This window comes from Rissa tridactyla, chromosome 14 (genome assembly GCF_028500815.1).
Source record: "Rissa tridactyla isolate bRisTri1 chromosome 14, bRisTri1.patW.cur.20221130, whole genome shotgun sequence".
NCBI lineage: Eukaryota > Metazoa > Chordata > Aves > Charadriiformes > Laridae > Rissa > Rissa tridactyla.
The window spans coordinates 3,289,866-3,304,817 of NC_071479.1; the positions used below are offsets into that span (position 1 = coordinate 3,289,866).

Here is a 14,952-nt window from a genome sequence, read left to right on the forward strand (position 1 = left end):
GTTACCTTGACACAGTCCGCAGAGAGAACTCACAGCTCAGAAGAATCACTACCAGTGTGAGACCATTTTCAAAGTTCAGAACCAAGAGGAAATTGCCAACTGGTCTCCCAGAGAGATCCTGAGGACACCGGACAGCTTCAGGTCACAGCCCTCTGCCACTCTGAGCCCTGGAGCTGAGACTCACCACAGCTTTGAGCAGGACTTTGGTAAGGTGGCATTTCCCAAAACATCAGAGCACGGTGGTTACTCAGTGCCCTCCCGAGGTACTTCTCATGCTATTGCAAAAGAACGAATAGTCCTTCATTGCAAGAGAATCTTTGCTAGTGGTTCTGATTGGGACTGAAAAAAACTTTTAGGGTGAGGGGGAATTTCAAATAGCTGGTTCGTGTTCCAGATTTCAATGGTGAAGAATGAATATATGAAAAATGTCCCCTCAACCTTCATATCCAATTTAACAGATACACCCCACTAAAAAATGCAATAGAAACACTTTGCCTTTTCCATGCAGTGCTGTGCTTGGCTGTCTCACAGGCGTGAATTCACCAGAGTGTCACCTCACAGGTTGCCCCTGTGCTGAGTGACACAGTGACAGCTACAGACAGCCCCCGACAGAACAAACCCCATTCGGACCAGAGCCATTTTCAGCACCTTTCATCTGAAGGTCTCAAGGAGCTTTGCAATTAATTCTTCATAATTACTACATCAGATAAGTGTGGGATATTATCCTACTTGTACAGCAAGACACATCAAGGCACAGAACATTTACAGGCGGTTAACAAAGGATGCAGGCTGAATGGAGAGATCTGCTGGAGGATCCCGCGGGGCTGGCCAAGGCAAGGGTGGGGTGCCGGGCATAACCGCTTCTGCTCAGAACAAATGTTTGCATAGAAACAAGGGAAAGTTTGTGGTCGAAAGGGTTAAAAGGCAAACAGTAGCATGCAGGCCGCCCTGTCTGAAGAGATCTCTGCTTGCTTCCTCCAAACAGTAGCAGATGGTGCATTGTTTTAAGGGCTTTTCCGAGACAAAAGAACAAGATCAGATAACCTTTCCTCAAAGAGGGTACTTACAAAAAGCCTTTGCTCTTATTAAGGATTCTTCATTGTTTTCCCCACAAAATTTTATATGTAACATTGGATTTTGAGGTGGTGGAGAAGCCAACTTTGTTTACTATGCTTCTCCCCATCCCCCAGAGACTAGGAGGGCATCTTACATGATTGGACAGTAAGTCTGTTGTCTGAAGTGTTTACCATAAGCGAAAGACATTGTATTTATTTAATATTAATAACTAAGGGCCCCAATTCTGGAAGGTATCTGGCAAAAAGACCCTGCCATCCACCATTCGCCACGTGAAAAATAGGAACTGCTGCCTGGTATCTATGCCAGGAGAAACCTTTACCTTCTCTGTGCATTTGCAGGAGCTGACAGCGTTTGAGTGAGCTCAAGCGCCAGGTTTGAGTGTGAGCCAGCAGTTCCACTACGGGCCATGTTGCTGCAGATGAGGCACAGAACTGTCACTCTGGAGACAATGTGGTTTTGAAATATGGGTCACAAGTGGATCTGCTCACCACTCTTATCAGGAAAAGGGTATTCAGACGCAAGGCTGTATTGTCTGCTACGATGCATCGCACCAGCAGTTGATTCTGTTCTCTTTCACAGAACACAGAAGTCACCATGCACACGCAGCATAATGATGTGTAATTACACAACTGCTGCGAAATATAAGTATTTACCTTTAAAAGATAAGTGCATCCCCTAACTGCTAATTATTATGCCAAAGACATGAAAAATTTTCTGTAGTAAACACACTTGGCAAAATGAGAAATTTCATCTTCAAACATAATAAAACACAGTATAAGAGGCAGATATTCATAAAATATTTGTAACTACTGCCTGAAGTAAAACAGTGAACCTGTCCCAAACTGTTGAATTTTCTTTTTAGACACAGAGAGTATAAAATCTGGAATTGCAAATGCTATAAGCACATGCTGTGATGAACAGAAATTGTCTCCACAGGGGTCACTGGGAAGTATTTCACATAGCTCTTATATGGATCCCTAATCATGTTAGGCACAAAGCTTGGTATAACCAAGCGAGCTGATGAGGACCTCCTTTGCACATTCTGCTTCTCTCAGAGACACCATTACACAAAGTCCTTCCATCGTTCCTGCCAGACCACCAGGTCTTTTCCACAGGGAGCTGAGAAGATGAGCTGTACTTTCCTTGATACTGCAGCACGCCCTCTGAATACAGCTTACAGTACCCAAGTTTCTGTATCATTATTAAATAAGGGAAGTGATCATCCCCCTGTACTCGGCACTGGTGAGGCCCCACCTCGAGTACTGCGTTCAGTTTTGGGCCCCTCGCTACAAGAGGGACATTGAGGTGTTGGAGCGTGTCCAGAGAAGGGCTACAAAGCTGGTGAGGGGTCTGGAGGACAAACCTTATGAAGAATGACTGAGGGAACTGGGGTTGTTTAGCCTGGAGAAGAGGAGGCTGAGGGTAGACCTTATCACCCTCTACAACTACCTGAAAGGAGGTTGTAGAGAGATGGGGGCTGACCTCTTCTCCCTGGTGACAAGTGATAGGACGAGGGGAAACGGGTTCAAGTTATGTCAGGGGAGGTTTAGATTAGATATTAGGAAACATTTTTTCACTGAAAGGGTTATTAAACATTGGAATAGGCTGCCCAGGGAGGTGGTGGATTCACCATCCCTGGAGGTGTTTAAAAAAAGGGTAGATGGGGCACTGAGGGACATGGTTTAGAAGTGGCTCTTGTCAGGGTAGGCTAAAGGTTGGACTCGATGATCTTAAAGGTCCCTTCCAACCTCAACAATTCTATGATTCTATGATTCTAAGAAAAGTAGGAGATTTTAAAAAAAAACATTTTGCCTGTGCCCCTTCCTACAGCCTTGCAATTGGACTATGAGCCAGATTGGACTAAATAAGCCAGAAAGCTCTTGTTTCCTTTTAGAATTTGAGAAATAACAAGATTTAAGTTGAAATTAATTGTTAAAAATGTATTTTCTACATGTTGAAGCTTAAGAACAGCTACTGGTTTAAAGTAGTTGGCATTTAGAAAGCAAATTAAATGCTCTCCATTATTCTTAAAATGCAGAATCTTAACCTGTATTACAAAGAAAAGATATTCATATGTAACATCTTTCCTTAACTGCTGATTGACACATTTTCTCATGTCACTAGAGGGAGCTGCTTTCTTGCTTGTAGCAGAGGGAGAAATGATTAAATTAGTGGAATCAGTGAAGAAGCGTAACAGCATGTTTTCAGCTAATTGCCCTCTGATTGATGGTTCTGAGATAAGACAGCTCTTCGTGTTTTGCTTCAAAATCCTACACTGTCTTTTGTATTTTACAAAGCTTCTGCCTGGTGCAGCTTCAGTGAGCTCCATCATCAGCCTTCAAACATCTCTGAAGGAGTCTGCAGTGACGGCAGCGTTGAAGCATAGCATGCCTCTTGACTCTGTGACAGGCAATACGAGAATTGCTCTTGAGAATTGCTCTCACTTCCTTTGATAGCAGTTTTCTCCCTCTGAACTAGTTTCTTTCCACACCCACAGATGCTATATTTGCACTGCTCATTAGCTGGCTGATAAATCATCCTATAGCCTATAGCACAAGAAGTCAGGACTTTGTTCCTCTCTGTGCTACTGCCCCACGGGGTGCTGTTACTTGTAAAATACCACTGCAAAGCATGTGCACACCTGTGTACATTTCTTGCTCTGTGGAGTGCAGTGTTGCTTTGCCGTTACAGGCTGGGGCTTTGGTATCCATACTGCAAGGGTAGTGGGTGGAGGGAATTGAGTATAACGGATGAGCGGTAGAAGGAACATTCCATGGACAGTCAGGGTTCTGCTTAGGCCCAGATTCAGGCCCAGCTCTCTCTTGCTCTGCTGCTCTGCATGTGACATTCCGCACGTGGAAGGGTCAGCAGCAGGGTGAGGTATTGCCATGTGCTGCAACATCTGGCTGGAAGCTGAACTCTGGCCAACCCTCCATACTAGAGGATTTAGATATAAACACAAAATATGCAGAGGACAGGAGCAGCGCAGGACACATTAATCCCCTTGTCTAGCAAGCAGCTACTCTTCAATGACAAGTGGGATATCAGTCGTATTTATAGAGGAGAGAAGAAACTGATTCAGCAGGCGCAGAAATACAGATTCTCCAAGGTACTCAAGAATGCGGATAAGCCCATTGATTTTCCTGTTTAAACAAGTGTAGCCTTCAAGTTCAGAGTCTCTTGCTTAGGGATCGCTCTTCTTGCTGAAAAAGGGCTAAACAGCCATCCTCATCGCCTGTACTGCGTATCTCAGTTGTGATCAGGAGTTAGCAAACCTCTTTTCTGCATCTCCATTTACCTGTCACCACCACAGCTCAGTTCTTGCATGCTAACAAAGTACTGAAAAGCCTGAGTGGTATTTCACCTGTCCCTTCCCTTACCTGAAGGGCATCTTAAAATAATAAAGCAATTGAGCTAGCACAGTAATTTTGGAGAGAGGAAGGATTGGGTCAATTCCTTCTGGATCTGTTGCTCCATTCCACAGCAGCCATTCAAGACTTTTTACACCCCATCTTCATACACCTCCTGGCAATAATGTAGTCAAAGTTGTGCTTACATCTAAACTTGCAAGTACAAATTTTTGTAATAACTGGTGTGGACTGATTGCTGACATGGGCAGAAAGAGAAAAAGCTGTCCTTGACTAAAGCAGCAGTAAGTGCTTCTGCCTAGCTTCAAGTGATTAGAAAAATGAGACTTTTAGCCCAGCTTTTTTAATTATATGTCACAGAGATTCTACAGGGCTTTACTGAGATTCTGCAAGTGCAGCGGAAAGTGATTTAATAAATAGCACTTTTTTAAAAAGACTGAGTGTATGTACATTGAAGCTATCTGGGTATGCAGTAGAATGCCATTCATCATAACATAAGAGGACATGAAGTTTAGCCAGATGGTATTTTCTTTAAAGCAGGATTTTGCAACACAAGAAATGTATCTGGAAATAGGCACATTTAGGAAAATTATGTTCAAAAGGAGTGAAAACAGATCAGAACAAACTTTTTATTCACTTTGAGATTGGTACCATTGGTCAGGCTTTGAGTAGAACAACAATAACATCATTCAGTTTGAGGCACAAAGTTAAAATACTTCCCAGTTTTCAACTATATCCTAATAGAATCCCATGCTTCAGAATGGCCCTGGTATTAGTATTAAAAGCTACTCAGACAACATAGCATCAATAAATTTAGATTGTAATTTTTTTTTAATAAAATGACCTTATTTGTTAGTATGGAAGGAGGCATCCTCATCTGACATTTGAAAGTGATGAGCTGTCTGTATACCCGTTGAAGAGCTACTCACTTGTCTTTTTTCTATTACATTCCTTAAAACCAGTAATAAAACTTCCCTGTAGAAACAACACCTCTTTCATCCACAGCATTTTCCTAAATATACCATTTCACAAAATCATCTCTGGTAACTGTAAGTTTTACAGAGTCTGAATCAGTCCTCAAAATTAGAAAGATTGGGGTAAAACTAAAAATCTTTATAAAAGGATGAACTCTTTATTGGGCATGTAATTTCTAGGTAATTCAGTATGGTTTTGCCTTTTGAAACAACCCTCCAGAGCCAGGAGATATGCATTACTGAAATAAAAGATAAGATTTTCTCTTGATCAATCAATCTCTTGATTCTGAAAAGGAGAGGGTTAAGAAAAGCCTCCTATATTAGTACTGTAAGAGGTAAGTGAAATTTTCAATCAAGCTGTTTATAAAAACACAGCAGCATTCTAACAGAAAAATCTGCATCAGGCTTGAAGCATTGACATTTTATTTCACTCACAACCACATAAACACAAAAAGCATCCTGGCATGCCAAGAAGCCCACATCTCCGTTCCTTCCACGTTAAAGATCCCTCAGTATTTAAAGCAAAAACAAACCTTGTGTGCTGTGGGCTTCTCCTGAGGCATGGGGTAATTTGGATTCAGACAATCTGGACAGGGATACAGATTTTATCTCAAGTTTCCAAGTCAAACCTATTTCTATTTATGACCCACACTTCAATTCATTTATGACTCTGGTTGCTGTGACCGTGCCACAGCATAGAGTAAACACGCAACCTGTTTGCATAAGCTTAGCAATTCATCTGAGAAGCTCAAAGCAGCCAAGAACATATCACTGGTAAACATTACATCACCTGTACTGTAAAAGACAGACAGGAGAGTTACAATAAGGAAGTAGCAGTGAAACAGGTACACCTGGAACAAGAATTGTTTTCCCTACTTAAAAGCGAAAGCTTTTTTTTATGGGCTTGTCTCCCCCATGACAAAAGAGAGAAATCAAGCCTGCACCCCCACACAGGGAGAAGCTACAAGATGGAGGGGGCATGTGCGGTGCTGCTAGAGTTCCCAGAGAAGTGACCAAGTGGGGAAGCTTTTCTTGCTTTGTAACTAATGGGTCTGATCCAGTTGGTGCAGCGAAGGAGCAGTGGGGACAAGAGTGGCCATAACCCAGGCTTTGGACTTAGAATGGGAATTGCTCCCCAGTCCTTCTCTTTCCTGGCATAGGACCTCTTGAGTCCTACCTCTTCCTCTCTCCCCAGTACATGTGTGACTTTATGCTAACAGATTTATTGACAAGATGTAAGTAGTGACATTTTCCTTCTTCGGATATGGTAGAAGAAGTAAATGTATGCAGCGAAGTTATTCCAGGAATAAAGGCAGATATCAGATTTAGGAGGCTTCCAAAAACAGGCCCAGAGAGGATTCAAAAGGAAGATGCAGTTAGGAACAACGTACACATCCCCCCTTCCCCTTTTCACAATCCCCTGTTTAAATCTATGTATTAGGGCTCAGGCATGTTTTGAGAGGTACAACCAGACCTGAAACACAGCAGAGCTGAGAAGCAGATGCCCCGGTACCACATTGAAAATATCATGATGCTGTTAGATTATTTACAAGGTGTACTGACCTCAACAGTGACCCAGCAAGCCAGCTCTGGTGTCAAAACACTTAAATCCCCATGGACTTTGACAGTGTAGAAACACATTTTCAAGGCAGCATCCAACTGGAATCTGAAGGAAATCTGCTTCCACTGCCTCCCTCTGGGAAACTCTGATACTTTCTTCAGCTGGCACCTATTAAATGGAGCACGGATGTTAAAATATTTTTAATTAACAAATGGTGACTGTTACCATCTATTTCCTAAGCTTCTGCAGGTGAAGGAGACTCTAGCTGCACAGAACTGGAAGAGAAACACAAGAGCCATCTAGACAATTTGAGGCAAACCTCCCTACTACTGGCTCACAAACTGAAGGTACAGTAAGCAACTTATGAAACGAGCAAAGAACAATTCCAGTTCTACTATCCCAGGAAAAAAGGTGCTAGCTATCCTGGAATCAGGTGTGTTTAGGCTATAATCAGTTGGCATCAGCTGACTCTGCATTAGGTTTATAAACCCCATGTAGGTGTAAAGGAGAGGTGCCAGACTTAATTTGCTATTTGGAGACGCTATTCTAGCACTGGCAGGCAAGAATGCATCGCTGTGCTGCAGCTAAGGCGAGTATTTGTACTGCTTTCCAAAGTAGTCACAGCAGGATGTGAGGCCAGTTGGCTGCATAATACCTGTTCTGCCTCCTCTTGGAGTTTGCTGCCCTTTGCCCCCCAGCTCTGAGAAGTCAGGTGACTTGGTTAAAAATATCACTTATAGCATGTCATTTCCTAATGCAGGTCCATCAGCTCCAGCAGAGGCTTACGGTGCTGAGGGAGAAAGCAAAACTAGAGCTTCAAGAAAGCCAGAGGTGTTTGAACAACCTGCTTCAACACAATTCAGAGGTAAGTTATCATTTCAGGTCCTGTGCTGTTACCTCTGGATTCAGTAAAATGTTCCTCCGATCCCTACTGGGTTGTTTTTTTTTCTCACTTAGAGTCCCTTAATCAAAAGGGATTTTTTAACTGATAAAAAAAATGTAGATCTGGGTAACCTTTTGGAAGTGCCCAGGTGTCTCAGTTAATGGAATCCCTTAGGTGGTCATTTGGACTGTTGATCTGAAATCACTTAGGTACTGCAGCTTTTGGTATCTATGGCTGGTTTTGCTGTAAAATCAAGAGAAGGGTTTTTAAGTCCTCAACAGATAATTACTGTGATGCTTGCTCAGACATGAGAGCCTAGTCAGATGCTAATCTTGACCAAAAAGTATCCTTCCAAAACCAAAAAGTTAGCATGCTGTTTATTTGCGCCTCAGATTCTGAATTCAGCTAGGAGCTGAAGGAGCTCGGTGTCTATTTGTTAGAATATGAATTTAGTCCCACATTCATAAACACAAGCTCAAACCCCATGTGCAATTCCAAGCTCTCGTTATGTTGTTGAGAATATTTGCTTTGGAGGATACTTTAGCTCAATTAATGTCTCTCAGTATGTTTGAACAACTCAGACAGAAGTCATCTCTGTATGGTTTTGTTGGGTTTTTTAAGCCCTTAGGATGAACATGGTACCCTGACTCGCATGAAAACAGCTCTAAATAAGCAACAGTTTGTAAGCTGTTACACGATCTTACATCCATATGCCCACACAGTTATTTCAGTGTGAGTAGTATCCAGCTCATTAGTTAATCCAACTCTTCAGGAGTTATTGGCATATGAAAAGCATTATCTACAATGAAGGGCTTTCCCAAGAGGATGAGGGAAGAAGGCTTAAAATTCTGCCTTTCAAATAGATCATTCAGGTCTATGGACGATTTCTGTGTTTGCAGGAGTGCAGTCGCTCCAAAGGCAGTTGTTATTTTGTGCCAAAGTTGGACCATGCAGAGCAAATGTGGAGAGGACCCCAATCAGAAGGCGACAATGCAGCTGGCAGGTACAGAAGGCAGTATACAATGAGGCGTTTAGCCAGTGTTTTAGCCTGTGGTTTGACTGTACGAATGACTCGCAGCTCTAGAGCATTTGTGCTGTGCATGGTTTCTAAAACTGATGTTCATTTCAAGTCACTTAAGAAGAGCTAATATGGCTGTCGTGATATCTTTAAGACTATGGCCTCACCATTTTACTCATTCAGATACCTGCTGTGAAGTATCCATCTTTGCAGTACAGGCTTTCTACTCTGATTTATGCACAAACCACAGTATAAACACCTTTAACACCTTTGAATGTTCATGCTTTTTTTTTTTCCTTTCTTTTTTTTTTTTTTTTTAAAGGTAGAAGCCCCTTTGAAACCTGTGGGGGAAAACATAATTTTCCTCATTTTGTTTTGCCATCGTATACCTTACTATGAATGGGAAAATTGTATGAGAACATTTTTATGTTCCTTTAAAGTGGCATATATTAAGGACTTGAGGATTGCTTCTAGAATCTTATGGATACAATTACCAGAAATGCGTCTCTGCACAGATAAAACTTTCAATATTGCATAAAAATGAGCATCATGCTAATTTGAAAAAGACTCAGCCTCCACAGAGGGCTTCACTATGAAAGCTGGGAATTGAAATAGTACCTCTGACTGCAATAAGAACATATTTCCTTTCTTTCTTACTGTCAGTAATGAAGAAACACATTCACTGAAGCAATCTGCATTGCAGACAGAAAGAGATCACAGTCCAGTGGATTCCAAAACAGTGGGAGAAAGAAAACCTTGGGGAGGAAGGGATTCGTATTGCTCAGGGCTTCAAGAAGGTGAACACTAAGTTAAAGGATTTGGTGGTATTGGGCAAACAACAACACTTTCTAGCATGACGTGAGAAACAGTGCAGCATCCAGGGGCTGGAACGCATATTCACAAATTTCACTAATTTTCTAATTGATTTTGAAAATTTTGACTTAAATACACAGATTCATTATGCATATTTAAACCATAACAATCTCCCCTTGTACTCCTGACCCTTCTACAGAAAATAATCCTGGCAGTTGAGAGTTATTTAGCCTATTTATAGGCCCTTTCTTTTTACCTGTATATAGGCCCTACCTGTTTACCATGATTTCACTCAAAAGGGGGGTTAGTGTTTATAACTTGCTCCTGTAAGTGGGCGGCTGTGGGGTGACTCTCCTTAGGCTCCTGCTGAGGGCCTGGCCACCAAGCCTTTGCAAAGGTGCCTTGAATTCAGGAATGGATGCTAACTCATCTATGATGGCAACCATTTTTTGGGGGGGTCTTTTTTCCCTTTTATTACAGAGAAATATTTTACTTACAGTGACTTAAAATCTTCTCCTTAGGATCTCTGCCAGTGGAGCACGGGGAGCCACTGCATGACCATCAGACCTTGAATCTGTTGTCACCTCTGATGAATCTGCCCCACGGGGAGACCCGTGCAGGGGACGACTCTGGAGACAGCAGCGAGCGGGCCAGCTCTGACAGCCAGGTAACACCAGCTCTTCTACCAGTGTCTGGTTTTTGTGGGTTTTTTTTTTTGGCTTTTAGTGCCAATGTCAAACTTGTCACCCACATGGCACTTCAATAAACATGATCCTCTGCTCTGTCCCCAGTGGAGTGAAGTCGGCCGGCACTATGGAGACTCCAGCACCTTCTGCTGCTTCAGCTTGGCCATGGTGGAGCAGTGTCTGAGGGGAGAAGAGCTGCGAGCTCGACACCAGGCTGCCCTCTTCAAGCTCCGCAAAAAAGCTCTCCGGGAGAAAGCCAGGGCCGAGCTGGCCTGGCTGGGCCACCAGAAATGGTGAGGGGGACATGTTGTGGGCAGGAGACCACAGGCGTGCCCTGGCTGGGATGGGTCCCTCAGCAGGAGGTGGAAGTGCAGCTGCCTGCTGAGAGGAAGAAAAACTGTCCCCACTCAGGGGGAAAAGAGCAAATAGAAAATCCTTCTCTTACATAGTAAATGCTGGTAAAGCAGGAGAGGAGTCTGCACAGTTTTCCGCTCCCCAGAGTGTGGTCGAGCTCTCTAGCGCAGTCTCCTTCAGGTGTGGTGCGAGCCCCTCCTCAGCGCTGACCGGGCTGAGGTGCCTTCAGGGACAGCGTGAGCCCTCGGTGCAAGGTGTCCCTCAGCGCTGACTGGGCTGGGGCACCATGAGGTACAGTGTGACCCCCCCGGTGCATGGCGTCCCTCATTGAGTACTGAGTCACTGTGTACCGAGTGCTCAGGGAAGTCCGGCTGCCTTGGAGAGGTCCAGGTGAGATGTCCTCCAGGTCTAGCAGAACTTTCTGCAGAACCTTCCATAGCTGCTACTGCTTTAGGAGGAGCTTCTATCTGTGGCATTTAATAATCTGATTGTGATCCCCATCCTTTTCTGGTCTCCAGCTGTCTGGAAAGCCTGCGAGATAGTGAGGGAGCCTCTGCCATGGCCGCAAAGCAGCACAAAATCCTAACGGAGCTGAAACAGGAGCAGGTAATTCTGCAGCAAGAGGAGCTGGAGTTCATCTTATAAACAGTGGGAGGATGCAATGCCGGGAGGTGGCTGGAGCTGCTGGAGCAAGTGGGGTTTGTTTTTTAAAAAAGTCACTGATGTCACTTTGCATGCATTATTCTGTTTTGCTTCTTTGCTTCCTACATTCAGTGAGGTGGTTTTTGTGCCAAAGCCTGTAAATCTAAGAGAAAAGAAAACACCTTTTTTTTAATTCCTGCTGCTCCACTGTTACTGTGGATTTTTCTCTTTGTGCCATAACAAGCAGGTCATATAATGTAGGTTTCCACTGATTTATGCAGATTTATCCTTCTGATGTTCAAATACATTAAATTAATCTGACAGCTAATTTTATAGTCTCAGTTCCCTCACTACTGAGAGGAATGCTGGGCTCATAATTAGACTTGGTAATCAGAAATTTTCTGTCCTACTCCTTATGTAGTACAAAGCCTCTCCTCTACTTCAAGGAATTCTTGTGCAAACCACAAGTGTCTTGTAGTTTTAAATGACCTGAAGATAATTCATTTGCAAAGGTCTCACCTCTGGGAGACACCCCAGCTCCCAAGCAGTGAAATATGCACTTACCTGCCACTAGTTTTCACAGGTAACCCCCAGCCAGCATTAGTGAAAAATAAAATTGCAAAAATTTAAAAAAAAAAAAAAGAGCAACAGAACCCGCACATTGAATTTTCAGCATGTTTTATGAGTAGTATTGCTGTATGTTAAAAAAGACTATACACAATTTTAAGTAGGTCTCTTTTCTGTTATCTTAACACTTCTAGGCTCCTTTCTTTTTCTGCTTTGTGTAGGCAGAAATCCAGCACTTGCAAAACATCTACAGGGCAGCCCATCAAGAAAGAAAGCTTTTATTAAAGCAGCAAAGAGAAATCTTAATGATGCGTCGTTCAACAGCACAACTTCAGGAAAAGGTGCATAACTTGGCTGGGAAGCCAGAGGTTATTAAGTCACAGTCACTAGATGTCTCAGTGGGGTTTTTTGAGTGGATAATAACTGAAGTCATAGCTGGCACTACAGCTAAGGAACACAGGTGAAACCTTATGTATTACCATTTCATTTCAGCTTACAAGGAGCCCAGCAACTGATGAAGGAATAAGGCTGAAGACAGTGGGACTTATTTCTAGCCCGAAGCTATCCTCCTCCTCAGCAGAGCCTACAGCCCACCCAGAAAGGCCTGATCTGTCGGGAAATAGAGAGAGTTGTGTCCGGCTAAAGAATAAAAAAAGCAAGAAATATGAGGAGTAAGTAAAGCTCTTTTCACAATGATAGCTGAAGATAAGAACCAATCCAGTGGAGAAGATAGAAGCAGTTATGTCCTAGATAATTGTGTGAGTTTTAAATACTCCCAAGAGGGAGTTTTATAACAACAAGTTTCAAAAACATCTGTGTTCAAGCATTTGATGCATCAAGATCACTGCTTATCATTCTGACCAATATTGCCTCACTGTTTATTCATGTGTCCTCCATGTGTCCAACCTACCATCTCATGTCCCAAATGGTAAGTTCCTCAGGGCAGGGACCAGCTTATTGTGAGGTATGTGAACAGCATCAAGTAAATCAAGGTGTCTGGATCTGTAGCTGGAGATCCTTTCCATACCACTTACTAAATTCTTCAGGTAGAATACATTCATGACTTCAATCTAACAATAAGAAACGGTGTATTTCTTTCAGATTTTTCCATTGTTTAAACAGGACCCTTATCTGCAGTCACAAATATTAACTTCTTCAATAGAACAAGCTAAATCTGAGCCTTAATCCTGAAATTTAGGGAGTCTGTGTATATGTATATATCTGTCTGTGTCTATATACATACATATAATCATGTAGTACTGTGATTTGGATTTATCATTAGAAGTTGGACAAGTCCGTTTCATGCTGAAAAAAGCCATGTTGATCTGCCATCATAAGCTTATTGCACATGGAAGGGGCTGCACTGTGTAATAAACTATTTAATCCTGCACGCAAAACGTGGGGTAATACTTGTTCCTGAGGCAGTTGTGCTTTCTGTAGAATGGCTCCAAGCTCTTGTATTCAGTGTCACAATCCTCTGTGCTTTAAGAAAGCCAATGCTCGCAGGCTTTATATATTAATTTTAAACTCCACGTTTTCCTGCAAGCAGGTAAACATATTTCACCATGATTATCTGCACTATGAAATGTTAAGCAGTATTATCTAAGTCTGCGGGACTGGGGCCTGTCATTGCAATGTTAGGAACGAATGTGGCTTTAACATCAGGCCTAGGCGAGTGAATTTACACAGCATTAATAACCAGGATATTTTTAAATTATGCCACACAGCTACTAACGATAATTCACATTTTCATGATGGCTTTTAACTACAAACTCAAAACACTCTGGAACTATCTATTAATTAAACTTCAAAATACCCATACCGAATGAGTAGAAATGTATTGATTTAATTGGTGAAATTCCCTCCTTTGTCATCCTCTGGCTCTAATCCTATGCATCACTTAACCCCTCAGAGCAGGTTTGTGTTTCACTTAGCATTTAACCACAGCAGGCTTTTGTACGACACGGGGCTTAATTTTATGCTTAAACTGAAGCACAGAGGTGTAATGTAAAATGCCCACAGCCAGAGGTAATTCAGGAGCTCAGTCAAACTGTTCTGAGAGAGCGCTGGCCTCCTGTTCCCCGGGCGCTGTATCCCCAGCATTCCTGTCTGATTCCAGCTGAGCAGTGCAGATGAGGACACAGCAGTATCCACACTACTCAGAACAGCAGTCTTCCAAAGCAAGCTCAGATGAACAAATATCTAGTTTGCTTCAGAAAAAACCCCCAAATGCAGTTAAAGACAAATATGTATCTATATGAATTAAAAAACCCCCTTCTCATTCAGTGTTACCCAGATCTTCAGCCGCCTGGTGAGTCAGGTTTGTGCATTTACTTAAGTTCCCATAGGGAAAAGCTTTCAAATAAATCCCTGCATGGAACTGATCTATAATTCATGGTGTTATTGATTACAAGTCACAGAAATCTTTAAAAGGTTTCTTGGCTGTGCTTTCACTTCTTATTACTGACAAGCCTGCTCATAGGAGAACTGTGAATATTAACGTCAGTCTAGAGCAGACAGGGCCTGGTGGAACTCGCAATGCACCCCATCTCTGGCTGCTGCTTGATGGTGTATAATCTCTTTGCTCTGTAAGAGTGCAGGGTGGTAACTATGCTATCTATCTACCAATGCAGGTATGTTCATATTTTATAATGATCTGCAAGATAGTTAGTAAGCAAGGCTGTAAGGGGATAGAGAGGGTTGGGAAATACTTCTAAACGTGAAAGCAAACTGAAATAATAAATAAATTTAACAATATGTAGAAAAAGCTGCTGGTTTGCAGTTTTGTTAATGGTTATTAAATAATAGAAACAAGGAATACGAAACATAATTATTACAAATGGACAAGCTTTTAGCTAAGAATTGGGACTATATCTTCTGAATTGGGACACTTACTTTGAAATCTGTAACATTAATGGCGTTGAATACTCTATAGGCCATCTTTTTTTCACATAAAAAATTAATATGGATTTAGCTTCTAGACACTGTCATATTGTTAGTTTTAATCTA

General features: G+C 42.3%; 1 protein-coding gene across 7 annotated transcripts in view; it reads left to right on the plus strand.

The window, feature by feature from the left end:
- The window catches only part of CCDC187 (coiled-coil domain containing 187), a 44,763-nt gene that overhangs the window by 17,546 nt on the left and 12,265 nt on the right, over nucleotides 1-14,952 (plus strand). For 6 of the 7 annotated variants that reach the window (XM_054220179.1, XM_054220180.1, XM_054220182.1 and 3 more), the window contains 10 exons: nucleotides 16-206; nucleotides 7,221-7,327; nucleotides 7,741-7,845; nucleotides 8,763-8,866; nucleotides 9,545-9,678; nucleotides 10,216-10,361; nucleotides 10,486-10,673; nucleotides 11,253-11,340; nucleotides 12,165-12,284; nucleotides 12,436-12,614. In XM_054220179.1, coding sequence (XP_054076154.1) covers nucleotides 16-206; nucleotides 7,221-7,327; nucleotides 7,741-7,845; nucleotides 8,763-8,866; nucleotides 9,545-9,678; nucleotides 10,216-10,361; nucleotides 10,486-10,673; nucleotides 11,253-11,340; nucleotides 12,165-12,284; nucleotides 12,436-12,614 — 1,362 coding nt within the window. The remainder of the gene's footprint in view (nucleotides 1-15; nucleotides 207-7,220; nucleotides 7,328-7,740; nucleotides 7,846-8,762; nucleotides 8,867-9,544; nucleotides 9,679-10,215; nucleotides 10,362-10,485; nucleotides 10,674-11,252; nucleotides 11,341-12,164; nucleotides 12,285-12,435; nucleotides 12,615-14,952) is intronic. The other variant, XM_054220181.1, reaches the window with a different exon arrangement.